This window comes from Oryx dammah, unplaced genomic scaffold (genome assembly GCF_014754425.2).
Source record: "Oryx dammah isolate SB20612 unplaced genomic scaffold, SCBI_Odam_1.1 HiC_scaffold_28, whole genome shotgun sequence".
In the NCBI taxonomy this organism is placed as follows: domain Eukaryota; kingdom Metazoa; phylum Chordata; class Mammalia; order Artiodactyla; family Bovidae; genus Oryx; species Oryx dammah.
Genome location: NW_024070212.1, coordinates 7,784,502 through 7,798,736, shown reverse-complemented (window position 1 = coordinate 7,798,736; position 14,235 = coordinate 7,784,502). Strand labels below are relative to the sequence as shown.

At 43.4% G+C, this 14,235-nt stretch overlaps 1 protein-coding gene across 1 annotated transcript in view; it reads left to right on the top strand.

The window, feature by feature from the left end:
• The first annotated feature begins 13,867 nt into the window (after positions 1-13,867).
• Positions 13,868-14,235, top strand: part of LOC120855416 (low affinity immunoglobulin gamma Fc region receptor II-like) — a 6,724-nt gene continuing 6,356 nt past the window's right edge. Inside the window, exon 1 of the mRNA XM_040229892.1 lies at positions 13,868-13,941. Within this exon, the coding sequence (XP_040085826.1) occupies positions 13,868-13,941 (74 nt within the window). The remainder of the gene's footprint in view (positions 13,942-14,235) is intronic.

Below are 14,235 nucleotides of genomic sequence, written 5' to 3'. Positions count from 1 at the left end.
GTGGGAGAAGTTAGTGATTAAAGATGGCATGCTGCCCACAAGCGTCTAGATCCCAGACCATGAAGGCTGATGATATTAACTCCTATTTACATCACTACCAACCCATCAGAAGAATGTGCACAAGCTAATCATGCTCTCTTTGAACAATTACTATAAAACTTCTCACTATCTTCCCCAGGTTGGGACACATGGTTTTGAAGGCATTACCTGCTGTGGCCCACTTTGCCTGGCAAAGCAAAAAAGCTAGTCTTTTCTGCTTCAGCCAAAACTCTGTCTCCAAGATTTGATTGAGCACTGGTTTACAGAGAAGCTGAGCTTTTGACATCAAAACCTTGCAAGTACATTTCACAACTGAAACAGGGTCCACCTGACATCTGGTTCTGTATAAATGGTGGAGAACTCACAATCAAGCTTACTAGAATGAGAAGCTATTGACATTATGAAGTAGACTGCTTGCACCCAAGACCCTGTAACGGGCAAGAATCCTAGTCCCTTTGACTCTCATCATGAAACACCTCCCCTTTGTACCTGCTTCACCATTCTTCTTTCCTTCTTATCAGTTGTAAAGATAAAGCTATCTTTATTTCTGGGGCTCTTGCAAAAGGGGAGACTTACCTGATTATTAAATTTGCCACCAAAGCAACAGTTACTATGATACCGGTAATCCTGTAGTTCTGCCTGTTACAAACTTCTCCCTGATTTCCAATGCCTCAGTTTCTTTGGACCAAATGAAGTCCCGACTCCTAACCCTGACTCTGCAAGTCAATTTCTCTGCTTCCAGTTGACAACTCTACAAAAAGAAATCAGAACAATACTTTTAACTCTTTAGTCATAAATCATCTGACCTCTCTGCACTCCTATTCCAGCATTCTCCACCATAAGAATATTTCCTTTGGTAGGACACCTGCGCTGTTCCCAGGTTTATCTTTGTCTATGGATGACAGTGCCCTTCACACATGGGAAACTCAGTGTTTAAATAATTGGGAAATGGTAGGAAGCTGTGGTCTGAGCTAACCATGTCTCTGACTGTCCACAGTCAAACCAAGGCTTCACACTAGGTTGCACCTATCTATTTACATTACAGGTCAAATGGGGATTACCAGGAGGCATCCACAATTCAAATTTTTCTTCCTTTGGATTCCTTAAAAAACTGGAAACAGAACAGCCATATGACCCAGCAATCCCACTGCTGGGCATACACTGAGGAAACCAGAATTGAAAGAGACACGTGTACCCCAATGTTCATCGCAGCACTGTTTATAATAGCCAGGACATGGAAACAACCTAGATGTCCATCAGCAGATGAATGGATAAGAAAGCTGTGGTACATATACACAATGGAGTATTACTCAGCCATTAAAAAGAATGCATTTGAATCAGTTCTAATGAGGTAGATGAAACTGGAGCCTATTATACAGAGTGAAGTAAGTCAGAAAGGAAAATACCAAAACAGTATATTAACACATATATATGGAATTTAGAAAGATGGTAACGATGACCCTATATGAGAGACAGCAAAAGAGACACAGATGTAAAGAACAGACTTTTGGACTCTGTGTGAGAAGGCAAGGGTGGGATGATTTGAGAGAATAGCATTGAAACATGTATATTACCATGTGAAATAGATCGCCAGTCCAGTTTTGATGCATGAGACAGGGTGCTCGGGGCTGGTGCACTGGGATGTCCCTGAGGGATGGGATGGGGAAGGAGGTGGGAGGGGGGTTCAGGATGGGGAACACATGTACACCCATGGCTAATTCACGTCAATGTATTGCAAAACCCACTACAATATTACAAAGTAATTAGCCTCCAATTAAAATAAATTAATTAATTAAAATTTTTTTTTCTTCCTTTGGCAGATCCCTATTTCCTAGGCTAGGAGTCAGTGTAAATGAGGCTGTGATTAGAAACCTGCCCTTAAGTCTTGAAGATATCATAGAAATCTACTGTTAAAATAATAGCTGCCCAACCAAAATCCCTGGATTCTCTGGCCAATGTTGTTCTTGAAATAGGATAGCCCTTGATATCTTTTAGAGGAGCAAGAAGTGTCTGTCCGTTGCCAACACCACTTGCTGTACTTGGATTAACACTTCTGGGGAAGTTGAAACTCAGTTACCTGAGAAAACTGAAAAGTCACTTTGTTTAGTAAAGTGTCTCCTTTGATGCAGCCTTTCTTTGATTTATTTGATCTAAGTTGTTTTGGGCCAGGGGGACTGGTGGTGTTTGAGCGCTCTGCAAATGTTGGGAATTATTCTGCTTATAATCTTCTTGATGGTCTCCCTGGTGCTCATGCATTTTCTCTTAAAGGCACGTGTGCAGCTGCAGGAGACCAGACAAATGATCTACCTTCACCTCAAATGCCAAAGATAGGATGATGAAAATTGCCAGTTATGGGACTGAGACAATATCCTAACCTATAGATTCCAGTCAGAGAGCCAATATGATTCTATGGTAGCTCAGAGTTGTGCCAATACTTTAATTTTGATCAATCCTCTCAATACAACGGAAAGTGTGATCAAAGGGGAGTGGAATCAGTAAAAATTTACATATCAGGATCCTTCATATGGAGACTGCCCTCCGTACTGTAGGCCCAGCTCACAACACTACACGTGTAAATCTACGTCTGCCTGCACTGACAGAAAACACCTGTGCAGGCAACCTAACATCCACCAATCACAGTTCTCCAACTCAGCTTTAGCTAGCGTATCTTACCCAAAGAATAGGACCGACTAGGATGTCTGATTTCAGTTTGGGAGAAAAAGTTCTTATAAGGAAAATTTGGGGTGAGAGCTGCATGGTGTATGACTTTCTTCTGATTGGTGGATGGTGAGGTAATAGGACAGTCTTCCAGGAATCCGGTGCTCAGCATGAAGTCACCATCCTCCACCTGGAGCAGGGGGTGGGGTGAAGGGGAAGCTTAGTTTTGAAACCAAGCAGGACCCTGCAGGGCTCATGGGCACAGAAGCTTTTCAGGGCCCTCTGCCCCTTGTTTGCAGGGAGTAGACTCCACATTCAGCGCCTTCCCTGTGTCCCAAAAGGCAGATTCAAACAGTTGCTAAGTAGGGAAGCAAGGAGATAGAGAGACAAGTCAAGAGAGGAGCAGCCAAGAAACAATAGCATGGCCTTGGAGCAGGGTCCTGGTTCTGCTTCAAGGGATATACATAACTTTCTAAGCTCTTCTACAAAACTAAAACCTCTAACATGTGGAATATGAACCAATAATGAAGCAAAACTCATTCCAGAGAGGTTAGGGTTTGATATCCTTGAGAATCAGAGCTACTTCCAGCCAGATTAAAGGACTGAAGGCCCTGCACGCACCCTAATTTTTATCAACAACCCTGCCTTTGAACCATTCCTGTAAAACTCCTGAACAGATCTTCCTGGATTGGAACACAGTTTTTCAGGGCACAAGTCTGCTGTGTTCCCCTTTGCCCGGTAAAGCGATAGTTATTCTTTTCTACTTCACCCAAAATTATCTTTGAGATTTGATTCAGCACTGGTGCAGAGAGGCCAATTTTTCAGCATTGGTTTCTGCAGAACTTAAAGATATGTGTCATATTGCTAAGGTATATCCCTTGAGGAGGAACAAGACTCTGTGTTATATCACTACATTATTGTTTCTTGCCAGCTTTTCCTATTGCTTCTGCATTCCCTCACTTCTTCCCTAATTAGAAACTGCTTGCATCTGCCCTTTGGAACCAGAGAATTTCTAGGTGGCTGAAGCCTTTTCCCTACAAATAAAGCACAAGGAACATGGAAAAGCTTATTTACCCAGGAGTGAGGCAGGAGATAGTGGACCCCGGGCTGAGAAACTGGAGTCTTCTCAGTACCCATGGATACTCTAAGATGAAGATAATAGCAGGATAATAATGGAAGCTGAGCCCTGCTCAGATGAAAAGACAGAGACCACATTTTCTTTATTCTCAAAGTCAAGGAGACCGTCTGGACTACACACGTGCAGAAAGCCTTCTTGAAGATCAGAAAGGGAGGGGCACCCCCCCCCCCAATAGTAGGTGATGTCAACCTACCCATAGGTCTCTTCAGTAGAATTCATCTTGGCTAAGAGATGTGTCTACACACACGGGAGGACCCTGAGATAAACCAAACAGGGACTCAGGCAAAGCGAGATGATCGGTCAAAGGAAACTCAGAAGATTCTCCCAATATAATTGATTCAAACTACCACAGGTCCATAACGCTGTCTCTCTGAGTCTGCCCTTGTGTGCCTATTCACACATACCATTTTTCCTCCTAATAAACGTTTTACTTGTTACACTACTTTCCATATCTTTGTGGGAATTCATTTCTACAAAGCCCTCAGGCAGAGGCCTTGTCACAGGCCACTGTCCCTCGAAGTCCAGTGGCTAGTGTTCAGTGCTCTCACTGCCACAACCTGACTTCAGCCTCCCAGGGACTGAAATCCTGCTTCAAGTTACTGCAGGCTGAGGCCACCAGATATGGGGAGGGCCCAGCAGAGTCCAGCTTGATTTCCATTGCCTTTAGCGTAAAATAATTCTCACACAAAAATGGCATTTTGCGGGAGACTCTTTCTGAAGCCCTACACCCTCACTTGCACAAAAAGAAATTGTTAAAAGATAAATATTTTTTAAAAATTTAAGAGTTCATTTGAGCAATAATCAGTTCCAACTGGGCAGCACCAAACTGGAAGTGGTCATGGTCCATACACAGGTTGGAAAAGAATTTCCAGACTTAGGCAGAATGCGAGGAGAATAAAGCTTGAGCGAGAGCCACTGGTAAAACAGCAGAACAGCTCAAGGAGAGCTGAGCCCTTTCACAGGCTAGTCGCCAATTTTTATAGCCTCAAATAGAGAAAATCCCTACTGGAATGGTGGCCAGAGATGATTGGTTAGGATGCTATAGGGTGGGTAATACAGTAGATATTTTACCTAATATGGGGTCAGGGAACTGGCTGCTTTAGATTCGGAGGCTCATGGCAATAGTTGCTATGGGGCTTGGTCAGTCCCAGAGATTTTTATCCTGTGACCTTGGGCTCCACACCTGTGACTTTGGTATAGGGTTCCACGTTACCCCCTCTTTCTACTTGTGGGCCATGTCTCTGGCCCCTTAACAGCCTGCTCATGACTGTAACTGTCTACCTATGGGACAGACCATGGGCCTCAGTCTGCGGACCCAGACTCATTGGGGAGAGAGGTGATGACCTCTCTGACTTCTTCAAGCTGGACAGGGGTGTCATAGGATCCTGGGTCCCCAAGCCCACTTTCTGTCAGGGGGCAATTATGGAGGGAGATGAGAGTCTATGAAATGATAAGGCAGCTTGTTCCAGCACTGTCTGGATGTTGGCAGAGCGATGTTCCTGTCTTACCACCACTTGGTGATTTATTTGTTGCATTCTAGAAGAAAGAAACTTAATAAGAAGGTTAAAGATATATGGCCCAAAGATTAATAGAAGTAGAAAAGCTTCAGGGTATAGAAGAGGGGCTGGCCAGGAGAACCAGGACCAGAATGCAGTCTGTGAGGTTAGTGTTTTTCTAGGTATGAGAAGATGCAAGAATTTGGGCTCAAAATTCTTTACCTGAAAACACCTGACTGTCTGAAGCCTGTTCTTCCAGTTTTTCCCTATGCCTCTGATCACCACCCTGAACTCCTTTCAGCTGACCCTGAAGGTCAGAAGCTGGCAGGGGTCATGATTTAATCTTTGTAGAGGCAGATGGCAAGTGCAATTTCCAGTTGGCAGAACCCCTTTGGGTCATAAATTTGACCCTGGTTTGGGGGCATTTCCTGGCCATTGTGTCCCATGGTGCTAGGAATGCTCATTCCCAGTTCTGTCGAAGCTTTTGTTGATAGGCCTCTCAGTGTGCTGTTATTGGACCAGGCCTTGCAAGTAGCAAAAGTCTCTGGACCACACTTGTGTTACTAGCCTCTTGGTCCAGGAAAATATTCCCTCTTGTTGCTTCTTCCCATGTTTAATCTCATATGAAAGTATATATCAGCATTTTATCAGACACTCAGTCACACATTTAGTAATGTAAAAAACAATCTTCTGAAACAGGTAACATAGAAAATAATATACCTAGCTGTTATTAGTAATGTCAAAAGTAAGAATTTAAGTCAAGAACTTCCATTAAGCATAATTCATTACATCCCCAGGTCATCTGACAGCTTGTTAAATGACTGTAGCCTGGTGTTAATTTCCTGGTTGTAGATCATGAAGCATCTGGTCTTCATCCAAAGACTGATCATTGAGATATGCTTTAGAAACAAATTTAGAGTGTCTCTTTTAATAGCTTAAATAAACCTTCTAGCAATATAGCATAACAACTATCTCAGAAATGAGTCATAGTAAACACAGACCTTAATTAACAAAACTAGAATTTAATATTCAGTGAAACATAATTTCTTTTTCATTGTGAGGGCATTAACACTACAACCAGAAAAGGGTTTAACCCATCAAATAAAAATGCGGTTTTTCAGGGAACTGGGAAAAGCCAAGTGGCCTTCTTGGTTTTCCAAAGCCCTGATTGCTTGATTTACAGCTATTACTTACCCATTTTAAATTCCCTGATTGAGGAGTAGATTATTGTCAAGTTTTAAGGACATCAGGATAGCAAAAGTCTGACAGTGAAGGGTTAACTTTTTGTAGAAGCAGAATGAGTTTTATCTACATGTACCATAATCTTCATAGATAATTGTGAAATAATATTTATTTACTTTACCAAAGTAACAAAATGTTTTAGAAACAAATATAAATTATTTAAAGGCAAAAAAATTCACATAGTCTGTTATCAAAAGCCACATTCCAAGTAAACGTTGTTCTCTTAACAGAGACAGAAAACCGAATTCCAGTCTGATACCAGCTTACTATTAATTTAACCTTAGAAAGTCCTGTCCTTTAATCTTGAAGAGGTAAATATATATATATATATATTGCAAAGGCATCAGAATGAAACCATAGTTTTCTATGATGACAAGAAGGCACATTTAAAATCTGACTACAATGCAACTGAAAAAAAGTAACTTGGGGACTTCCTTGGTGGTAAAGGGGTTAAGACTTCACCTCCCAATGTAGGGGGTGCAGGTTTGATCTCTGCTCAGGGAGCTAAGATTCCACATGCCTCCTGGCCAAAAAACTGAAATATAAAACAGAAGAAATATTGTAACAAATTCAATAAAGACTTTAAAATGGTCCCCATAAAAAGTTTGTTTTAAAAAAGTAACTTGGTTACTGCTGTGACATGCAACACTTAGATAACAACTAGAATTAGGACTGATATTTTACCAGGACATACCAGATCATTATGAATAATTAGGTTAACAAACAAGCATTAATACCAGATATGAATTTAATACTAAATATCTCCCAGTTTGCACAAAGCTGAAATTCATTTAGCTTAATTTCTCTTGTATTTAGAATTGTTTTATTTGTAAGCATTTACTTTTATTTAGGCCAGTTAAATTAGAGCTAATTTACAAATTAACTTCAGCAATATTACCAAAAGACAAATACACACAGAGACATACAATAAATACAGAGAGAGATCTCATAATTTTCCACTTGAGAGGTACTGTCTCTTTACCCTCCCCCACTTTTTTGGCTTGAGGTTCTAATTTGCCCAATGCTGAAGTCTCAGGCAAAGGACATGATAAGTTAACTTCAAGCTTTCTCCTAGGCATATTTTTGTTTAACAAGCTAACTGTTTCTAGTTGCATATGCAAGAACAGTTTTGTAATTTCAAAAAGGTTTAATTTTAACCAGTTTTCTCCAGAGTTTAATATCATGGCCATATTGTCTTTTTCTTTCTGTGGTTATGGACTCAAAGCTAAAATTTAGATAGTACTCAAATCGGCTCTGATAACAGGGGCAGACTGACTGATAAGATGTTGTCCCAGCAGAGACTGCCCTCTGGGGAGGTGAGGTCTTCCTATGATCAGAAGAATCTGGAGGGGTGGGGGAAGTTTGGTCCCTCCCCACCCTGAGAGGTAGGAGTAGTTAGAAGGAGCTTCTTTAGAATGTTAGGAGAGTTTTTTGATCCCTCAGGCATTTGATTATAGGAGAAAGTCCTAGACCAAAGGAAACCTCAGAATCCTTTCCTTGTCTCTGACAACAGAGATCAAATGTGGATATGAATGGAGGAGGGCATGGCAACCAACTCCAGGATTCTTGCCTGGGGAATCCCATAGACAGAGAAGCCTGGCAGGCTACAGTCCATAGGGTTGCAAAGAGTCGGACACGACTGAAGTGACATAGCACATGTGCACATGGACAGGAAAGGTCAAGTAGAGGTCATCTAGGAAATCTGGTGGAGAAGGAGACAGAGAGGGATGGGGGATAAGGCAACAACAGAAAGACACATGTGGCATGAGTCCCTCAAATCTGAATTCTGACTAAGGGCCAGGAAGGACTGAACATCAGGAACCTCTTGAGTCCTTTCCTGCTTGTGCCAAAAGAGATTAAGTTGAAGGATTATGCTACAATCTGGTGTGCCATTCAGAGGGCTTTTTTTTTTTTTTTTTTTGGTCCTCCAATTTATACTGGGGCCAGTCCTTTTTGAGATTTTCAAGATCAAATTTTTTTCAGTTCCTGAGAATGTAGGCAAGGGGTGTGTCTGAGAGAGGTTCCTAGGATATACCATTCTTAGCCTACATGCCATAGACTGCAAGTATTAGTCACCAGCTTACAGAAAGGCATCCCTTTGTCCCAGTGATCTCTCCATGCGACTAATGGCACAAAACGGCCAATCACTCTGAGTCACATCTGACAGTGAGAGGTGACCCTTGAGAACCCAGCAGCTAAAGAACCATGTGACCCAGGCAGGGAAAGACCTGGGAGCACCTGGGTAACTCACTGTTTGGCAATTCCCTGAAATGTGGAAGGCACCCTTGGGATGGCTCACAGGCAACACCTAGGCTCCTTAAATCAACCCAGATGGAAAGGAAAAGAAGTGAAAGTGACAGGGAGGACAGGCTGAGGATTCCACCTTACAATCCTGTTGGGGAAGCAGTGGCCAGAAGACAATGGGCTCTGTTTTGCTCAAAGTAATATGTGCCTGACACGGAGCACGCAAGTTGTCTTGTTGAGGGTGGATGCCCTTGCGGTCTGGTCCATCCCATAACTCCCTTATCCTTCAAGGGAACTTTCAAGTGGCAGACACCCTAATGTCTCTTAAGTGTCCGACCCATGCCTGCACAATATTGATTGGCCTAGTCATCATTTGGAAATGTCACATGAGCGTGTGTTCCTCAGTTCTTTGTCTTGTCACAACAAAGATTTGGAGCGGCTGACATTAAAGCCCTCGGCGCATCACAGCTCTCGGGTCTTGGACAAACCGTGTTATAGCTCTTAGGCAAATCAGTGTTACAGCTCTATTTTATTTAGAAGATAGCAGGAGAATCCATCCTCGAAGCGTGGGGGCATGCCAACCCAAAGACACGAAGAGAAGAGATTGGAGGAGCGTGTGGGGGAGGGAGAGAGAGAGAGAGGGAGAGAGAGAGAAAGAGCGCACACATGCAGGAGAGAAAGAGAGAGAGAAAGTATGTTGGCTCCTCCTTTTATATGTTTTTTCCTCCACCTGGGCCTGCCCTATGCAAATTGGGCTTAGCCAGGAGTGCTGTTTGTTCTACCTGAAGTCTTCACTCTGGTCCTCGGATCTTCCTTGTTTTTTAGCCACCGCCATTTTGGACTCCTTTTCCCTATTCTACCTACCTAACAGAAAGAAGTCAAAAAGTGAGCCCCTCACCCATTTGGGTGGTAGCTACTGGGGCACAGTCGGCAGCAGGGCCTTTGGAATGCTCCAGGCGGTAACCCTGGCCAGAGGTCCTCAGTTGCTGCCACAGGCTCTTGCCTGCTCACAGAGGGCTCCTCTGAGAAAGAACAGGTGAGGGAAGAGACCCCAAATCCCTGTATAGGCCACCAAAATGGCGTGGTCTGTGCATGGGTTGGAAAAGAATTTCCAAACACAAGGCAGAATGAGAGGAAAATAAAGTTTATTACAGTGGGAGACACTGTTAGAACTGCAAGGGAAATCTGAACCTTTTGCAGGCTAGTAGCCAATTTTTATAGCCTCAAGACAGAGAAAATTCCTACTGGCATGGTGGCATTAGGTAACTGGTTAGGGTGCTATGGGTTTCCCCAGTGGCTCAGGGACCTGTCTGCCATGCAGACCTAGGTTTGACCTCTGGGTCAGGAAGAGCCACTGGAGGAGGGAACAGCAACCAACTCCAGCATTCTCCAGTATTCTGGAGAATTCTATGACTAGAGGAGCCTTTCAGGCTACAGTCCATGGGGTTGCAAAGAGTCAGACACAACTTAAGTGACTGAGCATGCATGCACATAAGATGCTACAGGATGGGTGATAGGGTGGGTATTTGGCCTAATATGGAGTCAGGAAACTGACTGGTTTAGATCTGAAGGCTCATGGCAGCAGTTCCTATGGGGCTTGGTCACTTCCAGGGATTTTTGTCCTGTGACCTTTGTTCAGGGCTCCACACCTATGACTTTGGTATAGGGCTCCACAGAAGTGACTGAGTAGTCCACAAATAGGAACTTGGAGAAAGACTATTTTAGAGAAAAGAGCAAGGAAATTATTTGGCTGGCTATAGCTTAACTATTTGCATTGTTTTAGAAAAGCCTAGTGATAGCTTATGGTGAACAAAGTCAGATTTATCATCTCAAAAGGAGAGAATTTAGCTTCGGGACCAAAGATGCAGCTTCAGTCACTCAGAGTTTCATGCAGCAAAAGATTTATTAAGGTGAAAAGGGGACAGAGAAAGCTTCTGACATAGACATCAGAAGGGGGCAGACTTAGAAAGGGATCTATGCTGCTGCTGCTGCTGCTGCTGCTAAGTCGCTTCAGTCGTGTCCAACTCTGTGCGACCCCATAGATGGCAGCCAGAGAAGGGATCTATATACTTTTTCAATTGGTTACTAGCAATAGATCAAAAGAATATCTCAAGTTTGTAAGAGTCTTAACAGACCCACTCCCACAACATACATCTTAACATAATAGGATTAGTCAGAACGTTTCTGTGAAGAAGGAGAAACCTGTACTCAAGCAAGATACATTGTTGTTACATAATCATTAGAACGGAGCTTAGGGAAAAACATACCTTGAGCAAGATGTGTTTTGTTGTGTAATCGTTAGCTCTAGGCTTAAAGAAAGTTAAAGGCAAAACAGATTGTTGCCATTAACAAATCAGAGCTTAAGAAAAAAACATCTTATGTGACTAAGATGTAGGAATGTAGAAGAAAAAGGTTGTCCCTTCCTCCTCCTTGAGGGCCCTGGTTTCCTTATCAAGCTACCTAAGAATTAGCTCTCTCACCTAGGTGTCTCTTTGTTACTGGTTGAGAAGGGAAGCAGAATATACCACTCCAAAATATGCCTCATTGTCATAAGGATTATCTTGAGCTGCTTATTTTTTAGAAACAGCAGACACTAGACAAGCTCTGAAAGCTAAGCAGAATTTTCTCTGTGTAAGGGAAAGTTACATTTAGAAGGGAAATTCCCATTTGTACAGATATATCGCTATATACACCAGGAAGAGAAGAATCACCCTAAATCATAAGAAATCATTATATCTGCAGAAGGCACAGGCTAAAATCTGCATAACAATCTTACCTTTTAATGCACTTTTCCTAATAACTCACTCCCCCACTTCCAAAATCTTTCTTTTGCCTATAGCGGGATATAGTACTGAAGGTAGTGCCCTGAGCCATTTCAGGGAGCCATTCAGCTTTCCTGGGTATCTCTCACGTATACAAGAGGTGTGCTGTTGCTCTGCAGCCTCCCAGTCGAGTCTGACTGATTGAGACCCAATGCACTGCAGCACGTTGAGCCTTCCTGTCCCTTACCATCTCCCCGAGTTCAGAAGCCCATGCACTGCCACTAGAGTTACCCCCACTCACCACAACTAGAGAAAGCCCACACACAGTAACGAAGACCCAGTACAACCAAAAAAAAATTTTTTTTTAATTGATAGAGGAAAACAAACAACTTTAATAATATGTATACCTCCTATATACAATTGATTTTGGCTGCACTGGGTCTTCATCACTGTGTGTGGGCTTTCTCTAGTTGTGGTTAGCAGGGGCTATGCTCTAGTTGCAGTGCGCCTGCTTGTCATTGGCATGGCTTCTGTGGCAGAGCAGGAGCTCTAGAGTGCACAGCCTTCAGTAATTTCAAAGCATGGGCTCAGTAGTTGTGGCATACAAGCTTAGTTGACCCAAAGCATGTGGCATATTCCTGGACCAGGGATTGAACCCATGTCCCCTGCATTGGCAGGTATGTTCTTAACAAACGGACCACCAGAGAAGTCTTCCATTAATGTTTTATTATAGGGCAGATGGAGGAGGGTCATCTCAGCCAAGACCCTAGAAGAATAGAGAGATAACTATTTTCCCTTCTGAAGGAATGTTATGACCAACCTAGATAGCATATTCAAAAGCAGAGACATTACTTTGCCAACTAAGGTCCCTCTAGTCAAGGCTATGGTTTTTCCAGTAGTCATGTATGGATGTGAGAGTTGGACTGTGAAGAAAGCTGAGTGCCAAGGAATTGATGCCTTTGAACTGTGGTGTTGGAGAAGACTCTTGAGAGTCCCTTGGACTACAAAGAGATCCAACCAATCCATTCTGAAGGAGATCAGTCCTGGGTGTTCACTGGAAGGACTGATGCTAAAGCTGAAACTCCAGTACTTTGGCCACCTCATGCGAAGAGTTTTGGAAAAGATCCTGATGCTGGGAGGGATTGGGGGCAGGAGGAGAAGGGGACAGCAGAGGATGGGATGGCTGGATGGCATCACCGACTCGATGAACGTGAGTTTAAGTAAACTCCAGGAGTTGGTGATGGAGAGGGGGGCCTGGCGTGCTGTGATTCATGGGGTCACAAAGAGTCAGATATGATTGAGCGACTGAACTGAACTGATAAAACAAAAACATATCTCTCTTTCCCATCACAGCTGAGAAAAGACTAAAGAAAGAACAAATTACAAGGAGATGTTTCTAAAAGAAAACTGAAATGAACAGGACCTTGTGGGGCCCTCTGGAGTGCAGATATTTTCTGCTTCCCTTTCTTGTTTTCAGAAAAAAAGGCTTCAGCTTCCTACACTTTCACTGATTTCCAAAGGGCAAACTGAAACACTTCCTAATCAGGGAAGTGAGGGAATGCAGAAACAAAGGAGAAGTAGTCAAGAAGTCAAGTCAAGGCATCTACTGGGCAAGGTCCTGGTTCCTCCTGAGTGAAGTGAAGTCACTCAGTCGTGTCCGACTCTTTCGACCCCATGGACTGTAGCCTTCCAGGCTCCTCTGTCCATGGGATTTTCTGGATTGCGATTTCCTTCTCCAGGGGATCTTCCCAACCCAGGGATTGAACCCGGGTCTCTCGCACTGTAGATAGACACTTTACCATCTGAGCCACCAGGGAAGTCCAAGGATTATACATAGCAATACCCTTCAGTTCTGCAAAAACTAAGGTCCTCACTCAGGTAAAGGGTGGTAACTTCAGATTGAGCCTTTGATTCCTGGAATACCACCCTGTTTACTCACCATCACCCGATTGGAACTCATACACCCTGCAGCCCTCACTCTAAATTTGCCCATAAAAATTATCCCCCAACACTATCAGAGAGTTCCTCTTTTGATGAGCACAAGCCACTCAATCTCCTTGCTTGGCCCTGTAATAAAATTTGCTCTGCTCTAAACTCTGAAGTTTCCGTTTGTTTGGCCTTACTGTTAGGCACACAAAGTTGAGTTTGGTCACCCAGTCAGGAGTTTCTGTCCATGGCAGGCTGACTCCAGCTAGGAACAGCCTCTTGAGTCTCTAGCAGCTGCAGGAGCTCATTTTGCTTTGGGGAAGACATAGGGACTCTTCCTGACAGGCCCCAGCCATCCCAGCATGAGGCTTTTAGGAGCCAAGAAACGTCCTGAGCTACGACCATATTCTGCATTACTTGGGGGTGATTTGCTCCAGTGTGTGCAATTTGAAATTTTCTCTCTATTCTATCCAGGCTCATTCCCTTGCAAAAACTATGCCACTTTGGACTAACTGTGAGCCAATCTGGGCTTGAGGCAGGAGGTATATTCTCCCTGCCTCCCACCCCTAGATAAAGCATTCAGAGATTCATTCTCTATAGACAGAAAATCCAAGGCAAGAAGAGCAGGTCAATTAAGGCAGGGAGGCTGGGCCCATAACAGACTACATATTCATTTGTATTCATCGTTAGAGTCCACAGAGCTTTGTCCTTCTCCACCCGACTCACTTCA